The 25012-nt window shown below is 40.6% G+C and overlaps 1 protein-coding gene across 7 annotated transcripts in view; it reads left to right on the top strand.

Moving 5' to 3' along the window:
• LOC110958051 (proprotein convertase subtilisin/kexin type 6-like) overlaps nucleotides 1-25012 on the top strand; it is an 81131-nt gene that overhangs the window by 466 nt on the left and 55653 nt on the right. For 6 of the 7 annotated variants that reach the window (XR_007938915.1, XR_007938913.1, XR_007938912.1 and 3 more), the window contains exons 2-8: nucleotides 2557-2661; nucleotides 3707-3817; nucleotides 3904-4047; nucleotides 4269-4345; nucleotides 6401-6489; nucleotides 10226-10398; nucleotides 10502-10714. Coding sequence is in view for 1 of the 7 variants with exons in the window: in XM_022204347.2 (XP_022060039.1) it covers nucleotides 2557-2661; nucleotides 3707-3817; nucleotides 3904-4047; nucleotides 4269-4345; nucleotides 6401-6489; nucleotides 10226-10398; nucleotides 10502-10714 (912 nt within the window). In the remaining 6 variants the exon portion in view is untranslated. Of the gene's footprint in view, nucleotides 1-2556; nucleotides 2662-3706; nucleotides 3818-3903; nucleotides 4048-4268; nucleotides 4346-6043; nucleotides 6133-6400; nucleotides 6490-10225; nucleotides 10399-10501; nucleotides 10715-25012 lie in introns of those variants that run through there. The other variant, XR_007938917.1, reaches the window with a different exon arrangement.

Here is a 25012-nt window from a genome sequence, read left to right as displayed (position 1 = left end):
AACTTTCTTTACTCATGAAGGAGAGATTTAAGCAGGCAAATGAAATATTAATCATGTCCTGTCATAAATTAGCCCACATGAATAACATCACATGGACTAAACGTCTCTGAAGAAAATAACCCCCTCAATGCATAAGTGGGTCAAAATTAGGATGAGGTTGTATTCTTGCAATATCTTAGTAATGAAAAGTTTTAATCATTTCATATTACAGCTATTACTCCAAAACATGTTTTTGATATCATTCCATTTCTTTTTAAGTTGCCTTTAATACTTTTGAAGAAAATGTAATATTTGTATTACTTCCTCAAGCTCTTTATCACTGATAAAATCATACAAGAGGTGATGCAGTGCACAGACTTGGAGGGACAGAGAGCAGGAACAGATGGAGGAAAAGAAAAAATATCAACCAAAAAGGCTGACATTGTTTTATTGTTGTTCTGTGTAATATTCTTCTTTTTCAATTATCAAAATGTTCAGAATCTGTTAAGTGAAAAAATAAACATGTTTCAAACATGAAAGCATTGTTTTGTGGACAAAAATATAATACAAACAATAATACAAATGATTATTCTTCACCAAAAATGACAAAGATAGCATAAAAACACATTGATTCTTATACAGGTCATTTTTGACCCACTTACGGGAGAGTGTAGGGTCCACCAACTTGTGTATCTAAAGGTTAAATACTGACTTTGCAGCTTCTGATGCCACAACATCAACACAGGCACAAAACTGGATTTTTTAGAATGCTTTTTAACCATCCATGTGGTCAATGGATCTTCAAACTTCAACTGAAACCACATTATTTACAAAAATGATTACAATTGCAAGTGTGGAATGTTGTTTTTCATTAGATATATAAATTCACTGTTTGTATGTGTAATTGTGTTGGTATTTTTGTGTATTTTGAAAACACATGCAAAAAAGCCCAAACAGACAAAACTGAAAAATACTGTCAAAAAAGTCCTAATTAACTAATTAACATTGTGATATGCTTATCTGAAAACACACACACACACACACACACACACACACACACACACACACACACACACAAAGCCAGCTATTGTTCACACTGCAAAAGAGATGATGTGAAATAAAAATGTGAACTGGGCTGTTTTAATAATGATATCTGTTAGCCACTTTTTTAATCTATAAATAGTACATCCATCCATTTTCTATACACCGCTTAATCCTTATCAAGGTCGCGTTGAACTGGAGCCTATCCCAGCTGACAGGTCACCAGTCTACTGCAGGGCTACAAATACAGACCAACAATCACACTTGCATTCACACCTATGGACAATTTAGAATTACCAATTGGTAGTGTCTACGGATAGCCTCAGCATGTTTTTGGACTGTGGGAGGAAGTCAGAGTGCCTGGAGAAAACCCATACATGCACAGGGAGAACATGCAAACTCCATGCAGTAAAATCCCAGGAAGGTCAGGACATGAACGGTGGATCTTTTAGCTGCAAGACCTAAGTGCTAACCACCAAGCTACTGTGCAGCCCACCTGCAAATAATGGTTTCCAAAATTACATTTTTTCTAATTATCAGAAATTACCTACACCCAACCTTTTCTTTTTTTCTTCCTATCTATATTTTGAAGTTTTTTAAAGACGGATTTGGTAATTCATCTTCCACAGCCTGATTTACAGAACATCCATCCATCCATCCATCCATTCTCTATACACCGCTTTATCCTCACTAGGGTCACTGGAGCCTATCCCAGCTGACTCGGGGGAAGGCAGGGGACACCCTGGACAAGTCACCAGTCTGTCTCAGGGCTACATATACAGACAAACAATCACACTCACATTCACACCTACGGACAATTTAGAGTAATCAATTAACCTCAGCATATTTTTGGACTGTGGGAGGAAGTCGGAGTACCCAGAGAAAACCCACGCATGCACAGGGAGAACATGCAAACTCCATGCAGAAAGACCCCAGGCCCAGGCCGGGATTTGAACTGGGGATCTTCTTGCTGCAAGGCGAAAGTGCTAACCACTACTCCACTGTGCAGCCCATGATTTACAGAACAAGTTATTTATAAAAAAGAAAAAAGAAAAAGAAAAAAAAGTGGTAGCAGTTTTTTTCTGTTCTTTTTTGAGAAACAATATTCAAGAATGAAAAGTTTGTAATATGTCAACAAAATGAGAATAGAATTTTGAAGCTGACTGTATCCATTGTTCAGATTTCTGTTTTGGATGTTTATACATGTGCATTTTTAAAGACTGATGTGGTTTGAGTCAGAGTAGACTGTAGTCTGATGAACAGGAGTGCACTGTGCACATGTGCTGATAATACGCCTCACATTTTTGGTCCACAGTCAAAGAGAAATACATATTTATTAGGTGACATAATGTTCTCTATATAGAAGGGCCAGATGTGCTTTGGATGCAGAAAGCTTTGCAGAATCAAGTCTCTGTTAAGTTTTGTACTTTAAAAAGTGGTCCGAAAGTCATTGGGGTAAGAGGTCAGTGAATAAATGTTAAATATTTGAGGTTTCACTGTCATTATTGTGATTGTTTGATGAATGTGTTTGATCAGATAGGGAGTCTGGATGATCATTACCATTTCCACCACAGCAGAGTGGTTCGCAGAGCTGCATTCTCTTTGAAGGGTCCTCACCGCTTCATCCACATGGATCCTAAGGTGAGCCTGAGATCAATTTACAGCAGAAAAGACTGCCAAACTGACCTGCCAACTCTGGACATAGTTTAGAGTAGCTCACTGGGATCTGTTCACATGCAGCATTTCTAACATATCTGGACTTTTTCCACTTTATCAGTTTTATTAATAATCGGTTGTGGAGAGAATACTGTTCTAAATTTTACTGTGCAGGAATTAAGAAGACTAACTAAAGTTTTCTTTTCCATTGAAACAATAAGGAAGAAACATCCCAGATAGCAAACTATGGGTGAATCAGTGTTGAATCTATGTTGACACCTAACGTAGAAATTATACAGAAAGCGCAAGGTTGATAAAATATTGAGTCAACGTTTGCTTACATAGATTACATGTTTGCAAACATAGATTTAACATTAATTAAACATTGACCTGTCAAACATTTTAATTAAACCAAAATACAATGTAGATTCAATGGCATCTTTTAAACACAAACTTCAATGTTGACAAAATGTTGAATCAACGTTGATCCAACCATCAATCTTCAACTGGAACCAAAATTCAACCTTCTTAACCCTAATTCAACATTGATTTAACATCTTTTGCTATTTGGGTAAAGAGTGATTTATGGTTGAAAAGCAAACGTTGACTCAACATTTTATCAACCTTGCGCTTTCTGTATAATTTCTACGTTAGGTCTCAACATAGATTCAACATTAATTCACCCATAGTTTGCTATCTGGGATGTTATGGAATAAGTTTCAGTGTTATTTTAAAAAATGCAGTTTGCTTGTTTCCAACTGAAGAGAAATACTTCACTTAGGGGCTATTAAAAGAAAGGATTTTGGGTTTGATTTGAATCCTTAGTGGTTGTGTGGCCATGGTTGAGTGTAGCTCCTTCTGTGGTGGTGCAGAGGACATGCTATCTGAGTTTGGGTTAGAGTTATTCCATGGCTGAGGTTTTTCTCGTTAGAATCCCCTAAAACAGTAACGATGTTTTGTGAAATAATGGGGAAGTTTTGCAGTATGACAAAATAATGTGATATGTTCATATTTTCTTTTCCATCATTAGGTGGACTGGGCCCAACAGCAGGTAGTAAAACCCAGAGTCAAAAGGCATGCCCCAAGTGACGTAAACGTCATTCACTTCAATGACCCTAAATGGTCCAACATGTGGTACATTGTAAGTTTAGTACACAGATCAGTTATACTGCTGTTTTGTTGGAACAAGACAAGATGTTTGTTGTTTGGATCTGTGTTTCTCTGCAGCACTGCAATGATAAGAGCCACCATTGTCGCTCAGAGATGAATATTCTGGCAGCATGGCAGAGGGGCTACACCGGCAAAAATGTGGTGATCACGATAGTGGATGATGGCATTGAGAGGAACCACCCTGACCTGGCTCAGAACTATGTATGTTATCCACTCAGCCATCTTAAAACATCGGTACACTTGAAAAACCAAAATGTCCTTAGGAATGTAATTTCACTTGTAACATCTTAGATTGTTGCCTTACGTTTCTTTACCTCTAATTCATCACTCTAGTTGCACACATAGAGAAAAGTGACAGAAGAAGCACCGGTGCAACACTGCATATATTAACTCTGGTGACTGGGATCTCTTTCCTTTGTAAGGACCACCTTGCAAGTTATGATGTCAATGGAAATGACCATGACCCTACACCACGTTATGACTCCCGCAGCGAGAACATGTAAGAAATATTGCCACCAGTGTATTCCTCCCCTTTATATCCAACTTTCTGTTTTTTTTCTCGAATATAAATATAAGGCAATAAGAGGTTCTGTACCTCTATGGAAACAGCACAACCATGGCTGGAAGTGGAGCGAACTCTGAAATGTTTCTATGAAGTATGACATAGTCATTAAAAGAAAAATCTAAAGTTCTTTGATGATTTACAGTATTTTTACAAAAGTAACAAAATAGAAGGGCTGCACAGTGGAGTAGTGGTTAGCACTTTCACCTTGCAGCAGGACGATCCCCAGTTTGCATACCGGGATCTTTCTGCATGGAGTTTGCATGTTCTCCCTGTGCGTGCGTTGGCTTTCTCTGGGTACTCCGGCTTCTTCCCACAGTCCAAAAATATGCTGAGGTTAATTGATTATTCAAAATTGCCCATAGGTGTGAATGCAAGTGTGATTGTCTGTATATGCAGCCCTGCAACAGACTGCCAACCTGTCCAGGGTGTCCTCTGCCTTCACCCCAAGTCAACTGGGATAGGTTCCTGCCCCTCTGCGACCCTAATGAGGATAAGGCGGTGTATAGATAATGGATGGGTGGATGGAAAACAATAGAAAACTGGAATCAACACCTATAGCATTTTTTCAAGTGCCCACAGGTGGTACCAGCACTTGGGGAAAAATAGTGGCCTTACATGCTATAGATTTTTTACCACTTACAGTTTTACATCTTTGGAATGTTGGAATGTATCGGGCAGTTATCTCCTGAATTAATTAATTTAATTAACTGATTAATGGATTAGCTGAACCAGCTCTCCATCTAACTAAAACTATCTGTTTTGAACTGTCAATATCACAATGTGTTCCCTTATTTTAGCTGTTATTCTGCCAGAGTCTCACCCCAGTGGCTGATTCTGGGATCTCATTCCTCCGTGTATCTTGACAGTATCTTTAAAAAAAACAGACTGACAAATTATCCCTGTGTATACTGTTTTTGAACCAATAATTTTATTGATCCAGCCTGTTTTTTTCCCTCTTAGTCTCTGATGAAGAGTTTTTCTGTTTTCATTTGTTTGTTTTTTCCGCATCATTACATCCACATTTGCTGCAAATAATTTATCTTTTGCCAGCTTTTTCAGTGAAACATGTATTCATATCAAATCAAATCAGCAAATCAAGCTTTATTATCATTTTGTTGTACATAAAACTGTAGTACATGCAAGATGAGAGAGCGTTTCTCCAGGATCCAGTAAGATGCACATCCACTGGTTATGAGTTTTTTTGTTCAGACATAGAATAAATTAGGTAGATGTTGATTACCTTGCTTGCTTGACAGTTTGGGCGAAACCTCTCACCTTCCTCAGAAGCATCTCACTGACAGCGTATGACGTGTCAGCTGGCAGATTTTGACAGCCAGCATTTGCCGGTAGAGTCGCCAGATCTGCCGGGCCAACCACGCCCATGCCGTAATGGCATGTCGTGGTGAACCCAACAGACCCGACCACCCCACCAGACACAAAGGTGTGCGGAGAGGGCAATCAACAGGGACAAGGGAGGCTTCATGCTCTCCCACACCTGGGACACCATACTCCAGTCTATCACAATAGAGACAAACAATCACACTCACATTCACACCTATGGACAATTTCTAATCACCAGTTAACCTGAGCATGTTTTTGGACTGTAGAAAAAGCCGGAGTACCCAGAGAAAACCCACGCATGTACAGGAAGAACATGCAAACTCCATGCAGAAAGATCCCGGGAAGGCAGGGACACGAACTGGGGATCTTCTAGCTGCAAGGTGAAAGTGCTAAATGGTGAATGATTTGTAAATGGAAAAATAAGGTTGGATTACTGCATCTGACAGACTGGTGACCTGTCCAGGGTGTCCCCTGCCTTCGCCCGAGTCAGCTGGGATAGGCTCCAGCACCCCCCGCGACCCTAGTGAGGATAAAGCGGTGTATAGAGAATGGATGGATGGATGGATTACTGCATCTGTATTTGGCTCTTGAACCTTGCATTGCTGTGTGTCAGGATGTAATTTCTGTGTCTGCTCTGTTCACATGTAGACATGGAACTCGGTGTGCAGGTGAAGTTGCAGCAGCAGCCAACAATTCCCACTGCATTGTTGGGATTGCCTACAATGCTCACATTGGAGGTAGAGTTCTTCATCCTTCTTTTACAAGAACACCTACAAGTATCAGTGAGGATTTTCATTTCATTGCATTGTCACATGTGTGTCACTGTGTACCCAAATTAGCTTTAAAGCCACATTTTTGTCAGTGATTGGAGGCATTCGTGCTTTGCACAAGATGGATCCTAATGACCCTCTGTGATTTTATTCTTGTACTAACATCAGTTCAAAGTTTCACTCAGTGCTATATCATGAAATCTACCACATAGATGGGCACAATTAATCGCAATTACTTTGTTAATAGTTTCTATCTATTGTCATCATCAGGCGATACTTTATTATGGTTTAGCTTTGTTTTTGAACAGCTGTCGGCAAGACAGACTTTGGCATGCTAACACTGTAAAGCAAGATGGTTACCATGGTAAAAATTAAATCTGCTAAACTTACACAAAGTAGAATTGTTACTATTAGAATGTTATGACGCCAATATCAGTGTTCAGCTAGTGGGAATGCACTGCCAGTTTGATTGATCTCTTCATTGCTTTAGTTACAGTGCTACAGTAATGACATTAGATTTAAACTTGATCTTAGTGCTCTTAGGAACAAGAATCATGTTACAGTATTGATTTAGGTATAGCAATACTTATGCAGTGGGTACGGAAAGTATTCAGACCCCTTGAAATTTTTCACTCTCTGTGTCATTGCAGCCATTTGCCAAAATCAAAAAAGTTCATTTTATTTCTCATTAATGTACTCTCAGCACCCCATCTTGACAGAAAAAAACAGAAATGTAGAAATTTTTGCAAATTTATTAAAAAAGAAAAACTGAAATATCACATGGTCATAAGTATTCAGACCCTTTGCAGCGACATTCTTATTTAACTCACATGCTGCCCATTTCTTCTGATCCTCCCCGAGATGGTTCTGCTTCTTTATTGGAGTCCAGCTGTGTTTAATTAAACTGATTGGACTTGATTAGGAAAGGCACACACCTGTCTATATAAGACCTTACAGCTCACAGTGCATGTCAGAGCAAATGAGAATCATGAGGTCGAAGGAACTGCCCAAGGAGCTCAGAGACAGAATTGTGGCAAGGCACAGATCTGGCCAAGGTTACAAAAGAATTTCTGCAGCACTCAAGGTTCCTCAGAGCGCAGTGGCCTCCATAATCCTCAAATGGAAGAAGTTTGGGACGACCACAACTCTTCCTAGACCTGGCCGTCCAGCCAAACTGAGCAATGGTGGGAGAAGAGCCTTGGTGAGAGAGGTAAAGAAGAACCCAAAGATCACTGTGGCTGAGCTCCAGAGATGCAGTCGGGAGAAAGGAGAAAGTTCCACAAAGTCAATTATCACTGCAGCCCACTACCAGTCAGGGCTTTATGGCAGAGTGGCCCGACGGAAGTGCAAGACACATGAAAGCCTGCATAGAGTTTGCCAAAAAACACATGAAGGACTCCCAGACTATGAGAAATAAGATTCTCTGGTCTGATAAGACCAAGATTGAACTTTTTGGTGTTAATTCTAAGCGGTATGTGTGGAGAAAACCAGGCACTGCTCATCACCTGCCCAATACAATCCCTACAGTGAAACATGGTGGCGGGAGCATCATGTTGTGGGGGTGTTTTCAGCTGCAGGGACAGGACGACTGGTTGCAATTGAAGGAAGGATGAATGCGGCCAAGTACAGAGATATCCTGGAGGAAAACCTCTTCCAGAGTGCTCAGGACCCCAGACTGGGTCCAAGGTTCACCTTTCAACAGGACAATGACCCTAAGCACACAGCTAAAATAACAAAGGAGTGGCTTCAGAACAACTCTGTGACCGTTCTTGACTGGCCCAGCCAGAGCCCTGACCTAAACCCAATTGAGCATCTCTGGAGAGACTTCAAAATGACTGTCCACCAATGTTCACCATCCAACCTGACAGAACTGGAGAGGATCTGCAAGGGAGAATGGCAGAGGATCCCCAAATCTGGGTGTGAAAAACTTGTTGCGTCATTCCCAAGAACACTCATGGCTGTATTAGCTGAAAAGGGTGCTTCTACTCAATACTGAGCACAGGGTCTGAATACTTCTGACCATGTGATATTTCAGTTTTTCTTTTTTAATAAATTTGCAAAAAATTCTATATTTCTGTTTTTTTCTGTCAAGATGGGGTGCTGAGTGTACATTAATGAGAAATAAAATGAACTTTTTTGATTTTGGCAAATGGCTGCAATGACACAGAGAGTGAAAAATTTCAAGGGGTCTGAATGCTTTCTGTACCCACTGCATAACAGCAGAGGAAACCAAACTGGGAATGTAGAGGAAAAAGTCATGGTTCAGTTCATGGTGGAGGTCATCACTGCTAACAGCCTTACTTGCACACAGTAGGATCTCAGTATTTCTCTAAATTAAGCGAAGCGCATCTGTGATTTCTAATCAGCCTAACAGCAAGACCATGGTTATGAGGTTTCCTGCAGGCACCTTTCTCAGTTTTGGACCTATGGTTTGTGAATATCTGCATGTCAGCATCATGCTGATTTTAAGACTCAGAGATCGAAAAAGATACAAGCACACTGATGATACCTAAATATCAATGGAGTAGCAGCAATAATCATGAGTTAGAGAATGAGTCACAGTGGAGACTCGTGGCTAGAGTCGCAGTGGCCGCTGTCCTGAAATTACACCATAGGCAGTGCACAAGTTACACGGTCCAGCGTTGACAAACAAAAGGGTAAGGGCCTCAAACTTAGAACAGTGGTCATTAATAGAAATGAGTGTTTCTGTGATTGTTCAGACAGCACTAAGGACAGTTCACAATGTCAGCCTCTATGGACAGCATCCAAGAAAAACACTCTACTTGCTGTTTGGCCCAAAACTGCTAGATTTTATTGAATAGTATGAAGATGAAGATAAGCCTGATGAATATTAATAGCATATTCTTTTGTCAGATGAGATCAAGAAAAATTTGCTTGGCTCAGATGGAGTCCAGCATGTTCGATATGAACCTGGCCATTCCCACAGTAAAATACATAGTCCTGACAATGAAGCATGAAGATGGATATTTAAGAGATATTGCACAGAGGTGTACTTTCTTCTGGTTTTAATTAAACTGTATTCTATTCAGACAGCTGCATTACTAGATGTTAAGGCTTTTAAGACATTACATTACTTTGTCAGTTTAGATAGGTGTGGAACACTAGGAGAAAGAGGAAGATAACATGAAAAATGTCCCTAGATGTGTTTAGACTAGATCCTTACTGCTACACCAGCAGCAGGATGGTTTGCGTCATTAAATTTAGCCAAGTATATGCGATACTATATGCAATAGGTAGAAGATAAAAAGCTGCAGTATTGTTGTACTACAGACTGCAATTTGTTAACAGTCCTTTTCATTAATTTCATGTTTTACTGCAAATGGAGTTTCCCTACCATAAATGTAATCTTTGTGAGCGAGAGCTTTATCCCTGAAATGATTGTTATATTAACCTGTAAACACCATTATAGATTGTGAACAGACCAGTTGTTACCAAATGTAGATTATTTACATACTGCTCCACAGCTTAAAGTATGCTACGTGCCATGTTTTATAAGTTAAACATATGCTATGTGTGGAAAGTCTGGTAGCTACAATCACTCAACTGTCAGATATTGTGCTGTAAGTTTGTGAAAATGTGTGGACTGCTTGTGGTACTGTATTTAAACACATTCTACTGAATACACGTTACACGCATTCCATTCAAAGTCTGTGTATTTAGCATGATGTTACCATGGACATAGGGATTCGAATGCTGGATGGTGATGTGACTGATATAGTGGAGGCCAAGTCCTTGGGAATTCGACCCGACTACATTCATATCTACAGTGCTAGCTGGGGCCCAAAAGATGATGGCAAGACAGTAGATGGTCCAGGGCCCCTAACCAAGCAGGCTTTTGAGCAAGGCATCAAGAAGGTTGTAAAGAAAAAACAAAAGTGTCTGAGCAGACTCATATTTCAACATTGATGTGTTTGATTGGATTCACAGCTGCATAACACTGCGTGTTTTTGTCACACAGGGACGCAGAGGACTAGGGTCCATTTTTGTGTGGGCATCAGGTAACGGAGGTCGGCAGGGAGATCACTGTTCATGTGATGGTTATACCAGCAGTATCTACACCATCTCCATCTCCAGCACTACGGAGAATGGAAACAAGCCCTGGTACCTGGAGGTCTGCAGCTCCATCATGGCTACAACATACAGCAGTGGGGAGTTCAATGAGAGGAAGCCTGTAAGTACTGGATAAATTACTTTTTTATTACACTAAGTAGACATGCTGAAGTGTACAATATGTGTAATACATATGATGATTCAAAACCAAAATTGTCAAACCCTCACAGACAAGTTTATCCCAGTTCTGAATATCTGTGAGCCACTTACATTTTGTTAGGAAGGTAACACAATGTAAACTATCAATACCTATAAAAGAGAATAATGGCTGTACCTCCATCTCCTTTTGTGGTTATAGTAACACCTTGAACTCCTCATTTTTACTTACAGTACAAGGAGACATGTGGCTGTATTCAGACTGTTGTTCTGGTTGCATTTATTGTAGCGTTTTCGAACACAGGAATGTCATTTTAAAAGTAATAATTATTGTGGATCACTACCAGGACCAAGATGATGTTGCAGTGTTTAGACAATTCACAGATGTTCCTTAACCAGATTGTCAGCAATTATTTTTCCATGTAAAGCACTGAAATTTGTCTGAAGAAAAAATGTTTCAGTTTCAGTTTCAGAAATTAAGAGATATAACATGAATCAACAGCTCTGCATTTAAAATTCTGCTTTCGTTCTATGTATTGCACTAGGGCAGTTTTAATGGCAGATGGCTTTGTATAAACTACCCACAGTATAATGACCACAGCATTTCCAACAATTCAAAAGTGGTTTCAGCTTTAACAAAAGGCTTTTATTTGCTCTTGACGGAAAGTCTCCACAGTACTCTGAAACTGTCAGTGTGTCATGATGAGGAGTGCATGATGTTTAAAGGGAATCAAAGTCATGACTATAACTGGTAATCACTTTCACAGCATGTCAGCATACAGTGTATGATAATGTATTCTTTGTAATCCCAGTGCCACTGTAGCACCAGACAAGCCTAGCCATTAAAATATGCTTGGTGAACCTCCACCCTACTGGTTAGAATATGCATAGGATCATGTCAAGTCATATTTGTGTTTCTGGTCATTTGACTGATCACTGTCATGATGACAAAAAAAAAGTTATTCTAACTTTCGTATCTCTAAAGCTCTCTGAGTGATGAAATATGAGGCAAGTCATGCACTGGAAAGAATGACGTTAGTGTGTACAAAGGTTGTTTGAAGTGTGTGTGTGTGTGTGTGTGTGTGTGTGTGTGTGTGTGTGTGTGTGTGTGTGTGTGTGTGTGTGTGTGTGTGTGTGTGTGTGTTGGGGGGTCAGATAAGCACAGGTTGTGTTTGCTTAGACTGTGGAGTGCTTCTCATGCCATGTGGATAGTAGTAGAAGTCTGAGATAAATGAGTGAAGAGACATGATTTATGCTCACATTAGAGCTCCAGACTTAATGGAAAGCATGCAATGCTTTGTTTAAGCTTTGAGAATCTGGAAGAAGTGCTAGTCTTGATTCTGGCTCCGAGCCGTGTCTTTCTGGGGCCCAGTCTTACACTGTGCTTCTCACAGCAAATATATTACACTTCTCGTTCTGTAAATCTAAACAGGGTAATGAGAGAACCAGCTCTTGATTGTAGTGTCTAAGTGGAGGCCAGTCAAATACTTACGTCAGTTTGTGAAGAGGATACCACAGAGAAAATGACGGACCTCATTGTCCCCTTCTGCCATTTATTTTAATAAGCAGTGCCCATGAGCATGAACAGAGTGGACATTTAATGTTGCAGGCAACATTTCTCTTTTATTTTCTGCTCTTTTTCTTTTCTTGCACTATCTCTTGTATTCACTGTAAAATCAAAAATTTCCCTGCTGCGGGATCAATAAAGGTTTAATCAATCAATCAATCAATCAATCTATCTATCTATCTATCTATCTATCTATCTATCTATCTATCTATCTATCTATCTATCTGTCTATCTGTCTGTCTGTCTGTCTGTCTGTCTGTCTGTCTATCTGTCTGTCTGTCTGTCTGTCTGTCTGTCTGTTTGCAATTTGCACCATGAAAATAAATACAATTTAAAAATGGCTTTGAAACTTTCTTAATATATTTATTTTTTGATTACCTCACAAACTGCAAATTATGTTCCATTTGTGTTTATTTATTACAGTTGGAGTTGTTGATTCGGAATTAGATTTTTGTACAAAAACAAAATTCATTATACTAATTTTCCACTTATCCACATGCTTATCATCGAAAATAAAAGTAAAGACACTATTCAAAACTAAGAAAAAAACATTATTATCTAAAGATTTTTTAATGCTCAACATACATAACTGTGTGTAAACTGTACGTTGTACATGCATAAATGTGTTTCTGTTTCACAAGAGACAAGACCTGAAAACTGACTTGTTGGCTTGGTTGAATATTCTTCTAGTTAACGGCCCTGCCTTGAGTAAAGAGCAGCACACAGCCCCTTTCTATGTGACCTGTGTTCCACATTCACAGCATCAGTGACTAGTTAGTGAAACAAATGAGACAAAATAATACACTTAAACATTTATTTATTGAGTAAAATGTTCCAATATTACATATCTGTGAGTGACAAAAGTATGTGAACCTTTGGGTTTAGCAGGTAATTTGAAGTTGAAATTAGAGTCAGGTGTTTTCAATTAGTTGGATGATGTTCAGGTGTGAATGGGCATCTGTTTCATTTGAAGAACAGAAATGTATCAAAGCCAGATCTTTACAAAACTGTTGTGAAAGTGTATTCCACAATTTTCTGAGAAGTTCAGAAAAGAAGTTGTTGATGCTAATCAGGCTATAAAAGGTTACACATCTCTAAACAGTTTAGACTCCACCAATCCAGAATCAGATAGATTGAAAATGGAGGAAATTAAAGACCATTGTCACCCTCCAGGAGTGGTCGATCAACCAAGATTACTCCAAGAACAAGGTGTGCAAAAGTCAACAAAGTCCCACAGGAACCCTGGTTAAATTCTCATCAGCTGAACCCCTCTCTCACATTGACTGCTGATGGTGTCCACCATCAGCAGAACCATGGACAGTAATGGTGTGCATGGCACAGCTGCAATGACAAAAACTACTGCTTTCAAAAAGAATGCTGCCACTCATTTGCAGTTTGCTAAAGATCCCATGGACAAGCCAAAAGACTTTTGGAAAATGTCTAGTAGATGAATGAGACCCAACAAGAACTATTTGGTTTAAAAAGGAAACATTATATATAGACAGGGACGGCTGGTATAAACGGGCTAACAGGGCTAAGCCCTCCCAGGCCAACACAAAAAAGATGAGAAAATTATTTTTCAAATAACTTACAACAGATTGTTTTAAGTTTAGGTGAAAACAAAGGTAGCAACAGCACCAATCAGTCAAAAGAAAAACATAGAATATCTCTAAATGGGCTTATTTTTTACAGCCCCAGCAGATACAGTCCGCTTTCATTCATTTCGTTGTTGTAAGTGATTGACAGGTGTCATGTCCCACCCCCGTGATTTACTGATCATTTGGGCTAACTTCAGTCAGCCCACAGGCCACTGACTTTTGACCAATAGCAGCGAGTTAACACAGCGGTGGCTTTCATTCATTTCGTTCTTGTAAGTGATTGACAGGTGTCATGTCCCGCCCCCGTGATTTACTGATCATTTGGGCTAACTTCAGGCAGCCCACAGGCCTACCAGCGAGAAAAGGTTAAGCTATGGCATTAGCATGAACGAGGTGGATTATTTGCTTTCATGTCCATTTTCCTCAATGTCTTTGGAAGAAAAGCTGGAAGTTAAGAGACTGGGATCACATCGGCCGTCGATGTGAGCTTCTTTTCAAATAAGGTAGGCCCATGTTGACCTGTTAAAGGACTGTGACACCTTGTTTTTGCTGAGGTCATCTGTTGTACTCAAGGCATGTCTTGCACTACATGTCGCCAAACAGTTGTAATAAGACAGTTGCAGCAGGCTATCTGTGGGCAGTCGTTGCAGTTGGAACACGTTTTGTAGTGGTGTGTGTGTGTGTGTGTGTGTGTGTGTGTGTGTGTGTGTGTGTGTGTGTGTGTGTGTGTGTGTGTGTGTGTGTGTGTGTGTGTGTGTGAGAGAGAGAGAGAGTGAGAGAGTGAGTGAGTGTGAGAGAGTGTTGATGTAGAGCACTAAAAAAGTATAGTGTACCTGTAATTAATGTAACTGTGTGTATCATAGGTGATGTTGCTTTTGCAGCTGTGTTAACCATTTAATCGGTATTATGCATTTGTTAGCCCACCCAACAAATTTCACCGCCAGCCGCCACTGGATATAGAGAAAGGAAACCCTGAACTCCAAAGAAAACTGGTCCCATCTGTGAAAAATTGTGTTAATAGTAAGATATGTTGGGCCTGTTGTGCTGCATCCTGACTGGGACAGTTTGCAATCACTGATAGCACAATGAAATCAAAGAGAAAATGAAAATAATGCAGCAAGACAACAACTCTTCAGCACATAGGTTGTTCCACAAAATAATGGTTCAAGAAGAAGAAAATTAATGTTTTGGATCGGCCAAGACAAAATCCTGATCATATTCCAACAGAAATGTTTGTAAAAAAAAACCCTTAAGTGAGCAGTTCATGTGAGGAAACATACCAAATTCACAGAGGTTAAATATTTTGGTATGGAGTAAGCTAATGTGCAGAACTGATCAACAGTTACAGGAAACGTTAGTTGCATTTATTGCAGCACAAGGATGTCACAGTGAATGTGCTGGTGTGTGATCATATGCTTTTGTCACTCAGAGATTTGTAATATTGGGTCATTCTGCTCAATTAAGTGACCAGGTATCCTATTTTTTTCTCATTTTGTCTAACTTGGTTTTCTTTATTTTATATGATGGTGTTTCAGATCATATTTATGCAAATATACTTTTCCAATCTAAATGGTCCACAAACTGTCAATCAACACTGTAGCATTTTAAAACTTGCTGAAAAAAACACAGAGAGGACTGTTGGGTCAAGGTCCAGACCCAGTTTAACAACCAGGCTTGCTCATGCAGAAAAGTTAGTGTGACTCACTGCATAAACCCACATACTGTCAGTGCCACGGTGGCCACCCACTACACTCTTTCCAGTAAAGACCTTATCAATGGCAGTACACGACAGTTCAAAAGTTTGGGGTCACACGGACAATTTCATGCTTTCATTGAAAACTCAGTTTGATTCATGTGCTAACAAAACGTGACAAACTGGCATTTTCCCATGACTTGTGTGGTTACTACAAAATGCATGACATACTTTTGAACTTGAAAACATCCAATCAAGGCATTTTTTTATTATATATAAAATGAGATGCCTTACGAATTCAGCCACCTAAAGTCATTCACTACTTCAAGTTAAAGGACAACATACGATACAAGGTCAGGAATATTCTCCTTGAAAAACATCAATGTCAGCAAAGGAGTTTTCTTTTCATAATCTTGTGTTAACAAATGTGTCAGGCAGAAAACATCTGCAAGGGTTTTCGAATCATCAATTCGCCTTTCAACACAATGTACCATTTGAACACAGGAGCGATAGTTGCTGGAAATAGGCCTCTGTACCCCTATGTAGATACTCCATTAAAAACTAGCCATTTTCAGCTAGAATAATCATTTACTACATGGACAATGTCTAGACTGTATTTCTGATTAATTCAATATTATCTTTATTGAAAAAAAAACCTTTTCTTTCTAATTTCTGATTGACCCCAAGCTTTTGAACGGTAGTGTATATTTTGTGAATGAAGAACTCACAGCTCTACCTGTATCGCACCATCTGTATCACAAACATCTGAGACTAAATTATAATGAGTGTTACAACCCGGCTGTCTAGGGTAACCAAATTGTAACAAATGCAAATGAAAACAATGAATTTCCAGAGTCCAGTCTGTTTTATTTTTGAAACGGTTAGGTTTTAACACAAAAGTGAGGGGTCTGAAAGCAAATGGGTGCTGCTGAAATTAAAGAAACAAATATAACAAAAGTGACCTTCTCTAAGAAGTAGACTCAACCAGACTGTTTTAAAAAATAACAATATACCAAACACAAACAAAAGCTCCAAATAAAAATGCCAAGGCAGCAGCACCTGTAACTAAAACTAACAAAGGTTTCAGATGTGGTTTTACTTTAGCAATTTACATTCCTGACTAGCTTCCAGCCTCACATAAGAGTTCACAGATTCACCATGGGCAGCCCCCTTCTCTAAGAACTGCCACCGAATGCTGGCATCAACTGGCCTTTTAACAGCAAGTGGAACCTTGATTGAAGTGATAGTCCCTCCCCTGCTCCAATCCAACCTCAGCTCCAGATATTGCAGGTGTGGTGGGACACGGAGGCGGGGCTACAATGGTACAGCACACAAATATACAAATTACCAGACAGGAGGAGATGGACAGAGACACAGGGCCGTAACATGAGAGAACATCATCAGAACCCCCCTGCCCTCCATCCAGAAACTGTACTCCGCTAGAACCAGGAAGAGGGCAGGGAACATCATCAGAGACCCTGGGGTCACCCCGGACATAAACGGCTTTCCCTCTGTCCCCTCTGGCAGGCGCTACAGAGCCCTGTACACAAAGGTTGATGCTACAGTGGGTCCGTATCTGTTGACACTACCGTACACAAAAGCCACCAAACAGCATGAACAACATTCTGTACTTTTTGCACTGCATCATGCAATTATCATTTGCACTACCATGTTAAAAGCATTGACTGTATATATTAGTGGACGTAGCATCTGGCTCCAGAATTGAAGCCAACCCGGAAGTGTCAAAAACTTGCAATATCACGCCGTCTGCTAGGGTTGGCTCCAAGAAGCTTTTTCTCCATAGACCCCAATTCATTTTTGGAGAAAATAAAATTTGATAGACTGATTTTCTACAGCTCAGGATTTTTTTCTCGTTAGTTTTCATGGTCAAAATGAGAGATCAGGTGGCCGATCTTAAAATAAATCAATACTGAATTTTAAATAAATCGTTAAAGTTGGCGGAGCCGGGGGGCATGGCTATACTTGATGGACAGCAACAGAAGCTTCTGCGGTAAAACGTGGGCGGGATAAGAGAGTCCTCAGCCAATCCTGCCCCTAGTTGCTCTCCGGTCCAGTCTTTTTGATGAAGCTTTTTACGTCACTGGCTCCAAAAAATCCAGAATGGCGACCAGGAAGTAGCAAAATCCGGGCTTCATTTTCTCGGCGTTGAAACCAACGGCTGACGTCACGGTTAGTTTACGCCTGGTTAAAAGCAATTATCATTATCATTATTGCACTACTGCATTTATATATTCCTTTCTAGCGCTAAATTTCTGTATATATTGTGTTATATTTAATTTTATTACTGCTGTTTTTGTTTTCCTCCCTGTTCCTCTTTCTATAGTTTCTTTTTTATTATTATTATTCTCTTCAATATTCCTAGGGTGACATCAACAGCCGAAACCAAATTCCATGTATGTTGTGTATGTACTTGGCCATTGTAGCAGATTCTGATTCTGATTATCATGGATACGATGATACAGATGCATTTGTAAGGCAAGCCATGTTTTAAACAGCAAAGCAATCCAAAATGCTTCACAAAAGCAGTAATTGCATTTACACCAAATACAACCCTAACCCTATAAAAACACAAACATAGCATTTAAAGTACCGTAAATCCTCTAATAATGACCTGTGTTCCATTAAAAATACGTCTCCTTTAATGACCGGGTGTGTCTTTGAAGAAAGCTCATAAAAGCCGCCTCCCAATATAAGCTTTTTTTTGTCTGTTCTTTTTTTCTGTGAAGCGCTATGGCGCTGTACTGACAGCGTGCATGTCCCGCCCCTCTGCGTTCTTTCTCGCCGTATACAGAACAAGACAGACAATACAACAACAGAAAAGGCATGGCTACCGGTACACCAAAAAGACGAAAGTTTGACGTAAAGTTTAAAGAGGAGGCTTTGCGTTATGCAGTGGAGTATTCAGGAGAGAAAGCTGCAAAGCACTTTAAGGTTGATGTGAAACAAATCCGATATTGGAAAAGACAAAAGGATGAGCTGATGGACGCTGACAATAAACGTGCACGTCTCACCGGAGGAGGGAGAAACTGCACTACTGTTTATTACTGTTTTAGTACTGTTTGATACTTGTTTTCAATAAATGAGCTCAGTACATTTTACTGGGTTCAAACTGACACAAAAGATCTTTCTGCTCTTTTTGAAAATTTTAAAATATAAGCATCTCTCTTTTTCATGCCTCCTTTCATTAAAAGCCTGGCGCCAGCTACAGTTGAGACAAATAAAAGCCCCGGCTACTATAAGAGGATTTACGGTAGCAGAATAAAAATGAAAATAGAACTAATGTAAGGGAGATATTAAGAATGAACTTGGTTTCAGGTTTTTTCCGTGTTATCACCAGAGATTTGGTTGATTGTTATTTACTTGCAGTTGTAGTTGTGGTTTTCTATAAAGAAAGTAAATAAGTAAATAAGTAATACAAGTATGAGAGGCAGAAATGTAAACAAATGCTCTGCAATCATGAGCTTATGTATCTCTACACATACACACCACCAAATACTCATATTACCGCTTTTTGACATATATTAACATAGAACTTCCTGTCTTATGTTGCAAAATAAAATACTCTTGCTTTTAAACATGGACACACTCTTATTCTAAAACCGAAAGTTACGCCATCTGCATGCAGCGCAACAGCAACTTCACTCTCATAACTTCAGACAGCGAAAATAAACATATTTTCATTACATTTCTGATTTAACAAAGGTACAGTGCAGTAACAGTTTGAGCCAAAGAAAAAACATATAATAATGAGCTTCACATAACATGTATTAACTTACTGCACGGCTAAATATATCACAAAATGAGTGTACCATTGCCGGGAAGTCGACTCAACAGCATAATAAGCACATGCAGAAAATACAAATATCTAGTAAATAAAGAATATGAACATGGTAGCAACATTAAGTAGCCACAACATCACACATATTTCTGAGAAAATACTCACTCTTTCATTCACGCACAACCAACATCTAACAGAGGCTTTCTCTGCCGACTTGATTTCTCAATCACCCGCTTTGCTATCACGCTGCATTACTACGTGACATCACTCCCACACATGTTTCACATGGGCACTAAATCGAATAGAAAGGAAATCGAACATTATTTCAACATAAACTACAGCCTTAAATATAATTTTGGGGCTTTTTATACAATTAAGCTAAAACAGAATAACAGTTTATGCAGAAGTCCAGCTGAGAAATTAATTCTTTAATTTCTGGCATGTTCTGAAGGAGATAGTAGACTGCTCTTGTTTTTGTCATTTAGTGAATGTTAAAAATTAGATATGTGTCCATGACTACATTCAGAGCTCTGGATTTTAATGACTGAAGCTAAGCAATGGATTTAATTTGCTCTTCTTCGGCTCCAAAGATATTTAGTTCCATCCATCCATCAGGGGCCGGGTTGCGGAGGTGGCAGACGAAACAGATCATTCCAGATGTCCATCCCCCAAGCAATGCTTTCCAGCAGTTCCTGGGGGATCCTGAGGTGTTCCCAGGCTAGACAAGATACATAATCCCTCCAGCAACTTCTAGGCCCAGAAGTTGGGGTGGCGGACATGTTTGGAAACCTCCAAAGGAAACCTCCCCGAAGGCATCCAAATCAGATGACCTAACCACCTCAACTGGCTCCTTTCAACACGAAGGAGCAGGGGCTCTACTCCGAGTTCCCTGCGGACGTCTGAGCTTATCTCTAAGGCTTAGGCCAGCCACCCTGTGAATGAATCTCATTTCAGCCACTTGTGTCCACGATCTTGTTCTTTTCACCACTACTCAGAGCTCATGACCATAGGTGAGGTTTGGAATATAAGGCACATTTCCATTAGTACCTACTCGGCTCGACTCAGTTTCGGTCATTTTCCATTACAACTGAGCATCACCACATCATGGGTGGAGTCACAAAACACTCACGTCCTCAAACATGGTCCTGAATAATGCAGCGGCAAAGTAAAGGCCACTCTCTCATTGCTCTCCAGTCAGTGCCCCTAAATGGCGTCCATTTGGTTAAACCAATTATAACGCCTCTGGTTTGACCCACTCTGGCCATTGTGGTCCTTGATGGACGGATTTTGAGCTTTTTCAGCTTCTCCCGACACTGCTTTATTGTCCTACCGTATCTGTGGCGACTATCTGCTCAGAGACCTCCTGAGATACTTTCTCGTTGCAAGTCGCATTGTCTAGCTTCCTCTATATTCTTTGGTCTGCCATCAAAGACAGAAAAGTCTCAACCTCTTCATTCGCCCACGATACAGGTGTCGTGTGGTGTCACTCCCTGTTCAATCAGTGGCCTGCACTCTGTAGACATCACATTATCAACTCGACTCAGCTCACTTGGAACCCTGGCCAAGTAGGTACTAAAATAGTACCAGGTACTACATCCTAATGGAAAACCTCAAAAACCGAGCAGAGTCAAGCTGAATCAAGCCGAATAGGTGCTAGTGGAAAAGTGCCGACAGATGGACTTTATCACGACGGTTTGATAAAACGCCCGCATTACTGCTGCCACTGCACCAATCCGCCTGTCCATCTCATGGTCGATTTTCCCCATCACTCGTGAACAAGATCCCGAGATACTTGAAATCCTTTGCTTGGGGAAGCAACTCCCCCTCAGCTGGAGAGACCAATCCACCAGTATCCCACAGACAACCATGACCTCGGGCTTGGAGTTGCTGATCCACATACCCACTGCTTCACACTCAGTTGCAAACCGCTCCAGTGCGTGCTGAGGACACGATCTGAGGAAGCCAACAGAACCACATTATCTGCAAAAAGCAGAGTTGCAATCGTGAGGTCCCCAAACTGGACACAGTCTTCAGCGTGGCTGTGCTTTGAGGTCCTGTCCATGAACATCACAAGCGGGATCGGAGACAAGGGGCAGCCTTGGTGGAGTCCAACACCCACAGGAAATGTGTCTCACTTTGTGCCAAATACAGTGGGTACAGAAAGTATTCAGACCCCTTGAAATTTTTCACTCTCTGTGTCATTGTAGCCATTTGCCAAAATCAAAAAAGTTCATTTTATTTCTCATTAATGTACACTCAGCACCCCATCTTGACAGAAAAAAACAGAAATGTAGAAATTTTTGCAAATTTATTAAAAAAGAAAAACTGAAATATCACATGGTCATAAGTATTCAGACCCTTTGCAGCGACATTCATATGTAGCCCTATAAGGTACAGTCAATTCCAGCCATTTTCAGTACAAAAAAATCGCTAATATTTTATTTGTAAATAAAAATATGACGAGAAATACAGGGAATATTGGACGCGCATCGCGAGGTGCATTTCCTCGAAAACGACCTATTCGTGGATTATATACCGACTTCAAGACATGTTCTGGACATATTATTTTACTGGCTTGTTTCGTCTGGATGTCCAAGGTTGGATTATGGCCGTTTTTTGTGGAATATTTTCATCTGTGTGTAATAATGAACCCGCAAATGTGAGTCGTGCTGTGTACGTTAAAGCCGTGTATAGAGAACGGATGGATGGATATTCGTTGTTTGTCGGACAAATGTGTTTATATTACCCGCTGTGGTAATCACATCTGAAAGTGGTTTATACCGGGGGATTCACGAGAATCTAAGCTTTCCATCGGTGTGTCATGTTTCTATCATTGAGTTGGCAGTGTCGTTCTATTTCGAAAAATGCTTATGCAGATATCAAAACGACCCGCCCGCGGGCCGCTGAACCGCAATGGGTTTAACTCACATGCTGTCCATTTCTTCTAATCCTCCTCGAGATGCTTCTGCTTCTTTATTGAAGTCCATCTGTGTTTAATTACACTGATTGGACTTGATTAGGAAAGGCACACACCTGTCTATATAAGACCTTACAGCTCACAGTGCATGTCAGAGCAAATGAGAATCATGAGGTCCAAGGAACTGCCCAAGGAGCTCAGAGACAGACTTGTGGCAAGGCACAGATCTGGCCAAGGTTACAAAAGAATTTCTGCAGCACTCAAGGTTCCTAAGAGCACAGTGGCCCCATAATCCTCAAATGGAAGAAGTTTGGGATGACCACAACTCTTCCTAGACCTGGCCATCCAGCCAAACTGAGCAATGGTGGGAGAAGAGCCTTGGTGAGAGAGGTAAAGAAGAACCCAAAGATCACTGTGGCTGAGTGCCAGAGATGCAGTCGGGAGATAGGAGAAAGTTCCACAAAGTCAACTATCACTGCAGCCCTCCATCAGTCGGGGCTTTATGGCAGAGTGGCCCGACGGAAGCCTCTCCTCAGTGCAAGACACATGAAAGCCCGCATAGAGTTTGCCAAAAAAACACATGAATGACTTCCAGACTATGAGAAATAAGATTCTCTGGTCTGATGAGTCCAAGTTTGAACTTTTTGGTGTTAATTCTAAGCAGCATGTGTGGAAAAAACCAGGCACTGCTCATCACCTGCCCAATACAATTCCTACAGTGAAACATGGTGGTGGGAGCATCATGTTGTGGGGGTGTTTTTCAGCTGCAGGGACAGGACGACTGGTTGCAATTGAAGAAAGGATGAATGCGGCCAAGTACAGAGATATCCTGGAGGAAAACCTCTTCCAGAGTGCTCAGGACCCCAGACTGGGTCCAAGGTTCACCTTTCAACAGGACAATGACCCTAAGCACACAGCTAAAATAACAAAGGAGTGGCTTCAGAACAACTCTGTGACCGTTCTTGACTGGTCCAGCCAGAGCCCTGACCTAAACCCAATTGAGCATCTCTGGAGAGAACTCAAAATGACTGTCCACCAACTTTCACCATCCAACCTGACAGAACTGGAGAGGATCTGCAAGGAAGAATGGCAGAGGATCCCCAAATCCAGGTGTGAAAAACTTGTTGCATCATTCCCAAGAAGACTCATGGCTGTACTAGCTGAAAAGGATGCTTCTACTCAATACTGAGCACAGGGTCTGAATACTTATGACCATGTGATATTTCAGTTTTTCTTTTTTAATAAATTTGCAAAAATGAAAAAAAAAGTTTTTTTCTGTCAAGATGGGGTGCTGAGTGTACATTAATGAGAAATAAAATGAACTTTTTTGATTTTGGCAAATGGCTGCAATGACACAGAGAGTGAAAAATTTCAAGGGGTCTGAATACTTTCTGTACCCACTGTATATGGACACAGCTCTCACTTTAGTTGTATAAGGACAGAGTGGCTCATATCAGCGAGCTCGATGCCCCACACTCCTGCAGTATGCCCCACAGAGCCCCTCGGGGGACATGGTCGGAGGCCTTCTCCATATCCACAAAACACATGTGAACTAAGATATTTAGTTGTTTTCCATAATAAAAGCACACAGGTATGTTTTTCTTTATATTGCCTTTGTAGATTCTGTGTTTCTTCTACAGATTGTCTTCATGTTATGTTTAATGCAAAGTACTTTCGATAGCAATGTTGTTATAAGGTTCTGTGCAAATAAACTTGTTTTGCCTTGACTTAAATTGGTTTTAAATGGATGCAAGAAAAAACAAAGGTCACGGGAATAGTGAGGGGAGCTGCATGGCTCAGTGGGTAGAGTGGCTGTCTTGTAACTGGAGGGTTGCCGGTTCGATCCTCGGCCTTTCGAGCTCATGTTGAGGTTTCCCTGAGCAAGGCACCGAACCTCTAATTGCTCCTGGTGGGTCGTGGTTAGCGCCTTGCATGGCAGCTTCTGCCATCAGTGTGTGTGTGTGAATGTGATGTATCATGTAAAGCACTTTGGATAAAAGCGCTATATAAATACAATTTGGATGACTGAGGTATTGACAGATTGTGTGTTATGGCGGGGGGTGTTGGAGAACCCAGGCTCAGGCACAGACGTGGCAACGGAAGCAGATCTTTATTTTAAACAAAACTAACTAAACCAATACAGGAAGGGGAAAACAAACCAGGAGATAAACTAAACCAAATCTTAAGACTAGAATGAACTAAAAACGAGGCCTACAAAAAACCCACAGGTTCAACTATAAAAACAGAACAGGGATACACTAAACCAGATAACAGAACAATATACTTACAAAACCAAGGGAAACAGAACTAAGGGGACAAAGCAGGCGGGCTCGGGGAATCCACAAGTTAGTCGGGGAACAAAACTGGCAGACAGGAGGCTAGGAAATATCCACAAATAGGCCGGAGCAAAACAGAGTCCAAGTGTGGGGGAAATCCAAGATGGGGAAAGCAGGAGAGTCCAAGGGGCTGAAGCAGACGAGGGGTTGGAGTGGAGCACAAAATCAGAGGGGGGGAACAGAGTCTGTGACGGCATGAGTCAATGATCTAGCGGGGTATGAATGACTTACAAGGCTTAAATACCTGGAGGTGAAGTAGTGAGCAGGTCAGCTGAGTTTGCTGATTACTGCAGCTTACAGTCATTGTAGTAATCAACAGGTAGAGTGTAGGGAGAGAAGGAGGGCGAGTGACA

The sequence above is a fragment of the Acanthochromis polyacanthus genome, chromosome 2 (genome assembly GCF_021347895.1).
Source record: "Acanthochromis polyacanthus isolate Apoly-LR-REF ecotype Palm Island chromosome 2, KAUST_Apoly_ChrSc, whole genome shotgun sequence".
In the NCBI taxonomy this organism is placed as follows: Eukaryota; Metazoa; Chordata; class Actinopteri; family Pomacentridae; genus Acanthochromis; species Acanthochromis polyacanthus.
Note: the sequence above shows the minus strand (reverse complement) of the source record. Positions and strands in the feature narration are given on the sequence as shown.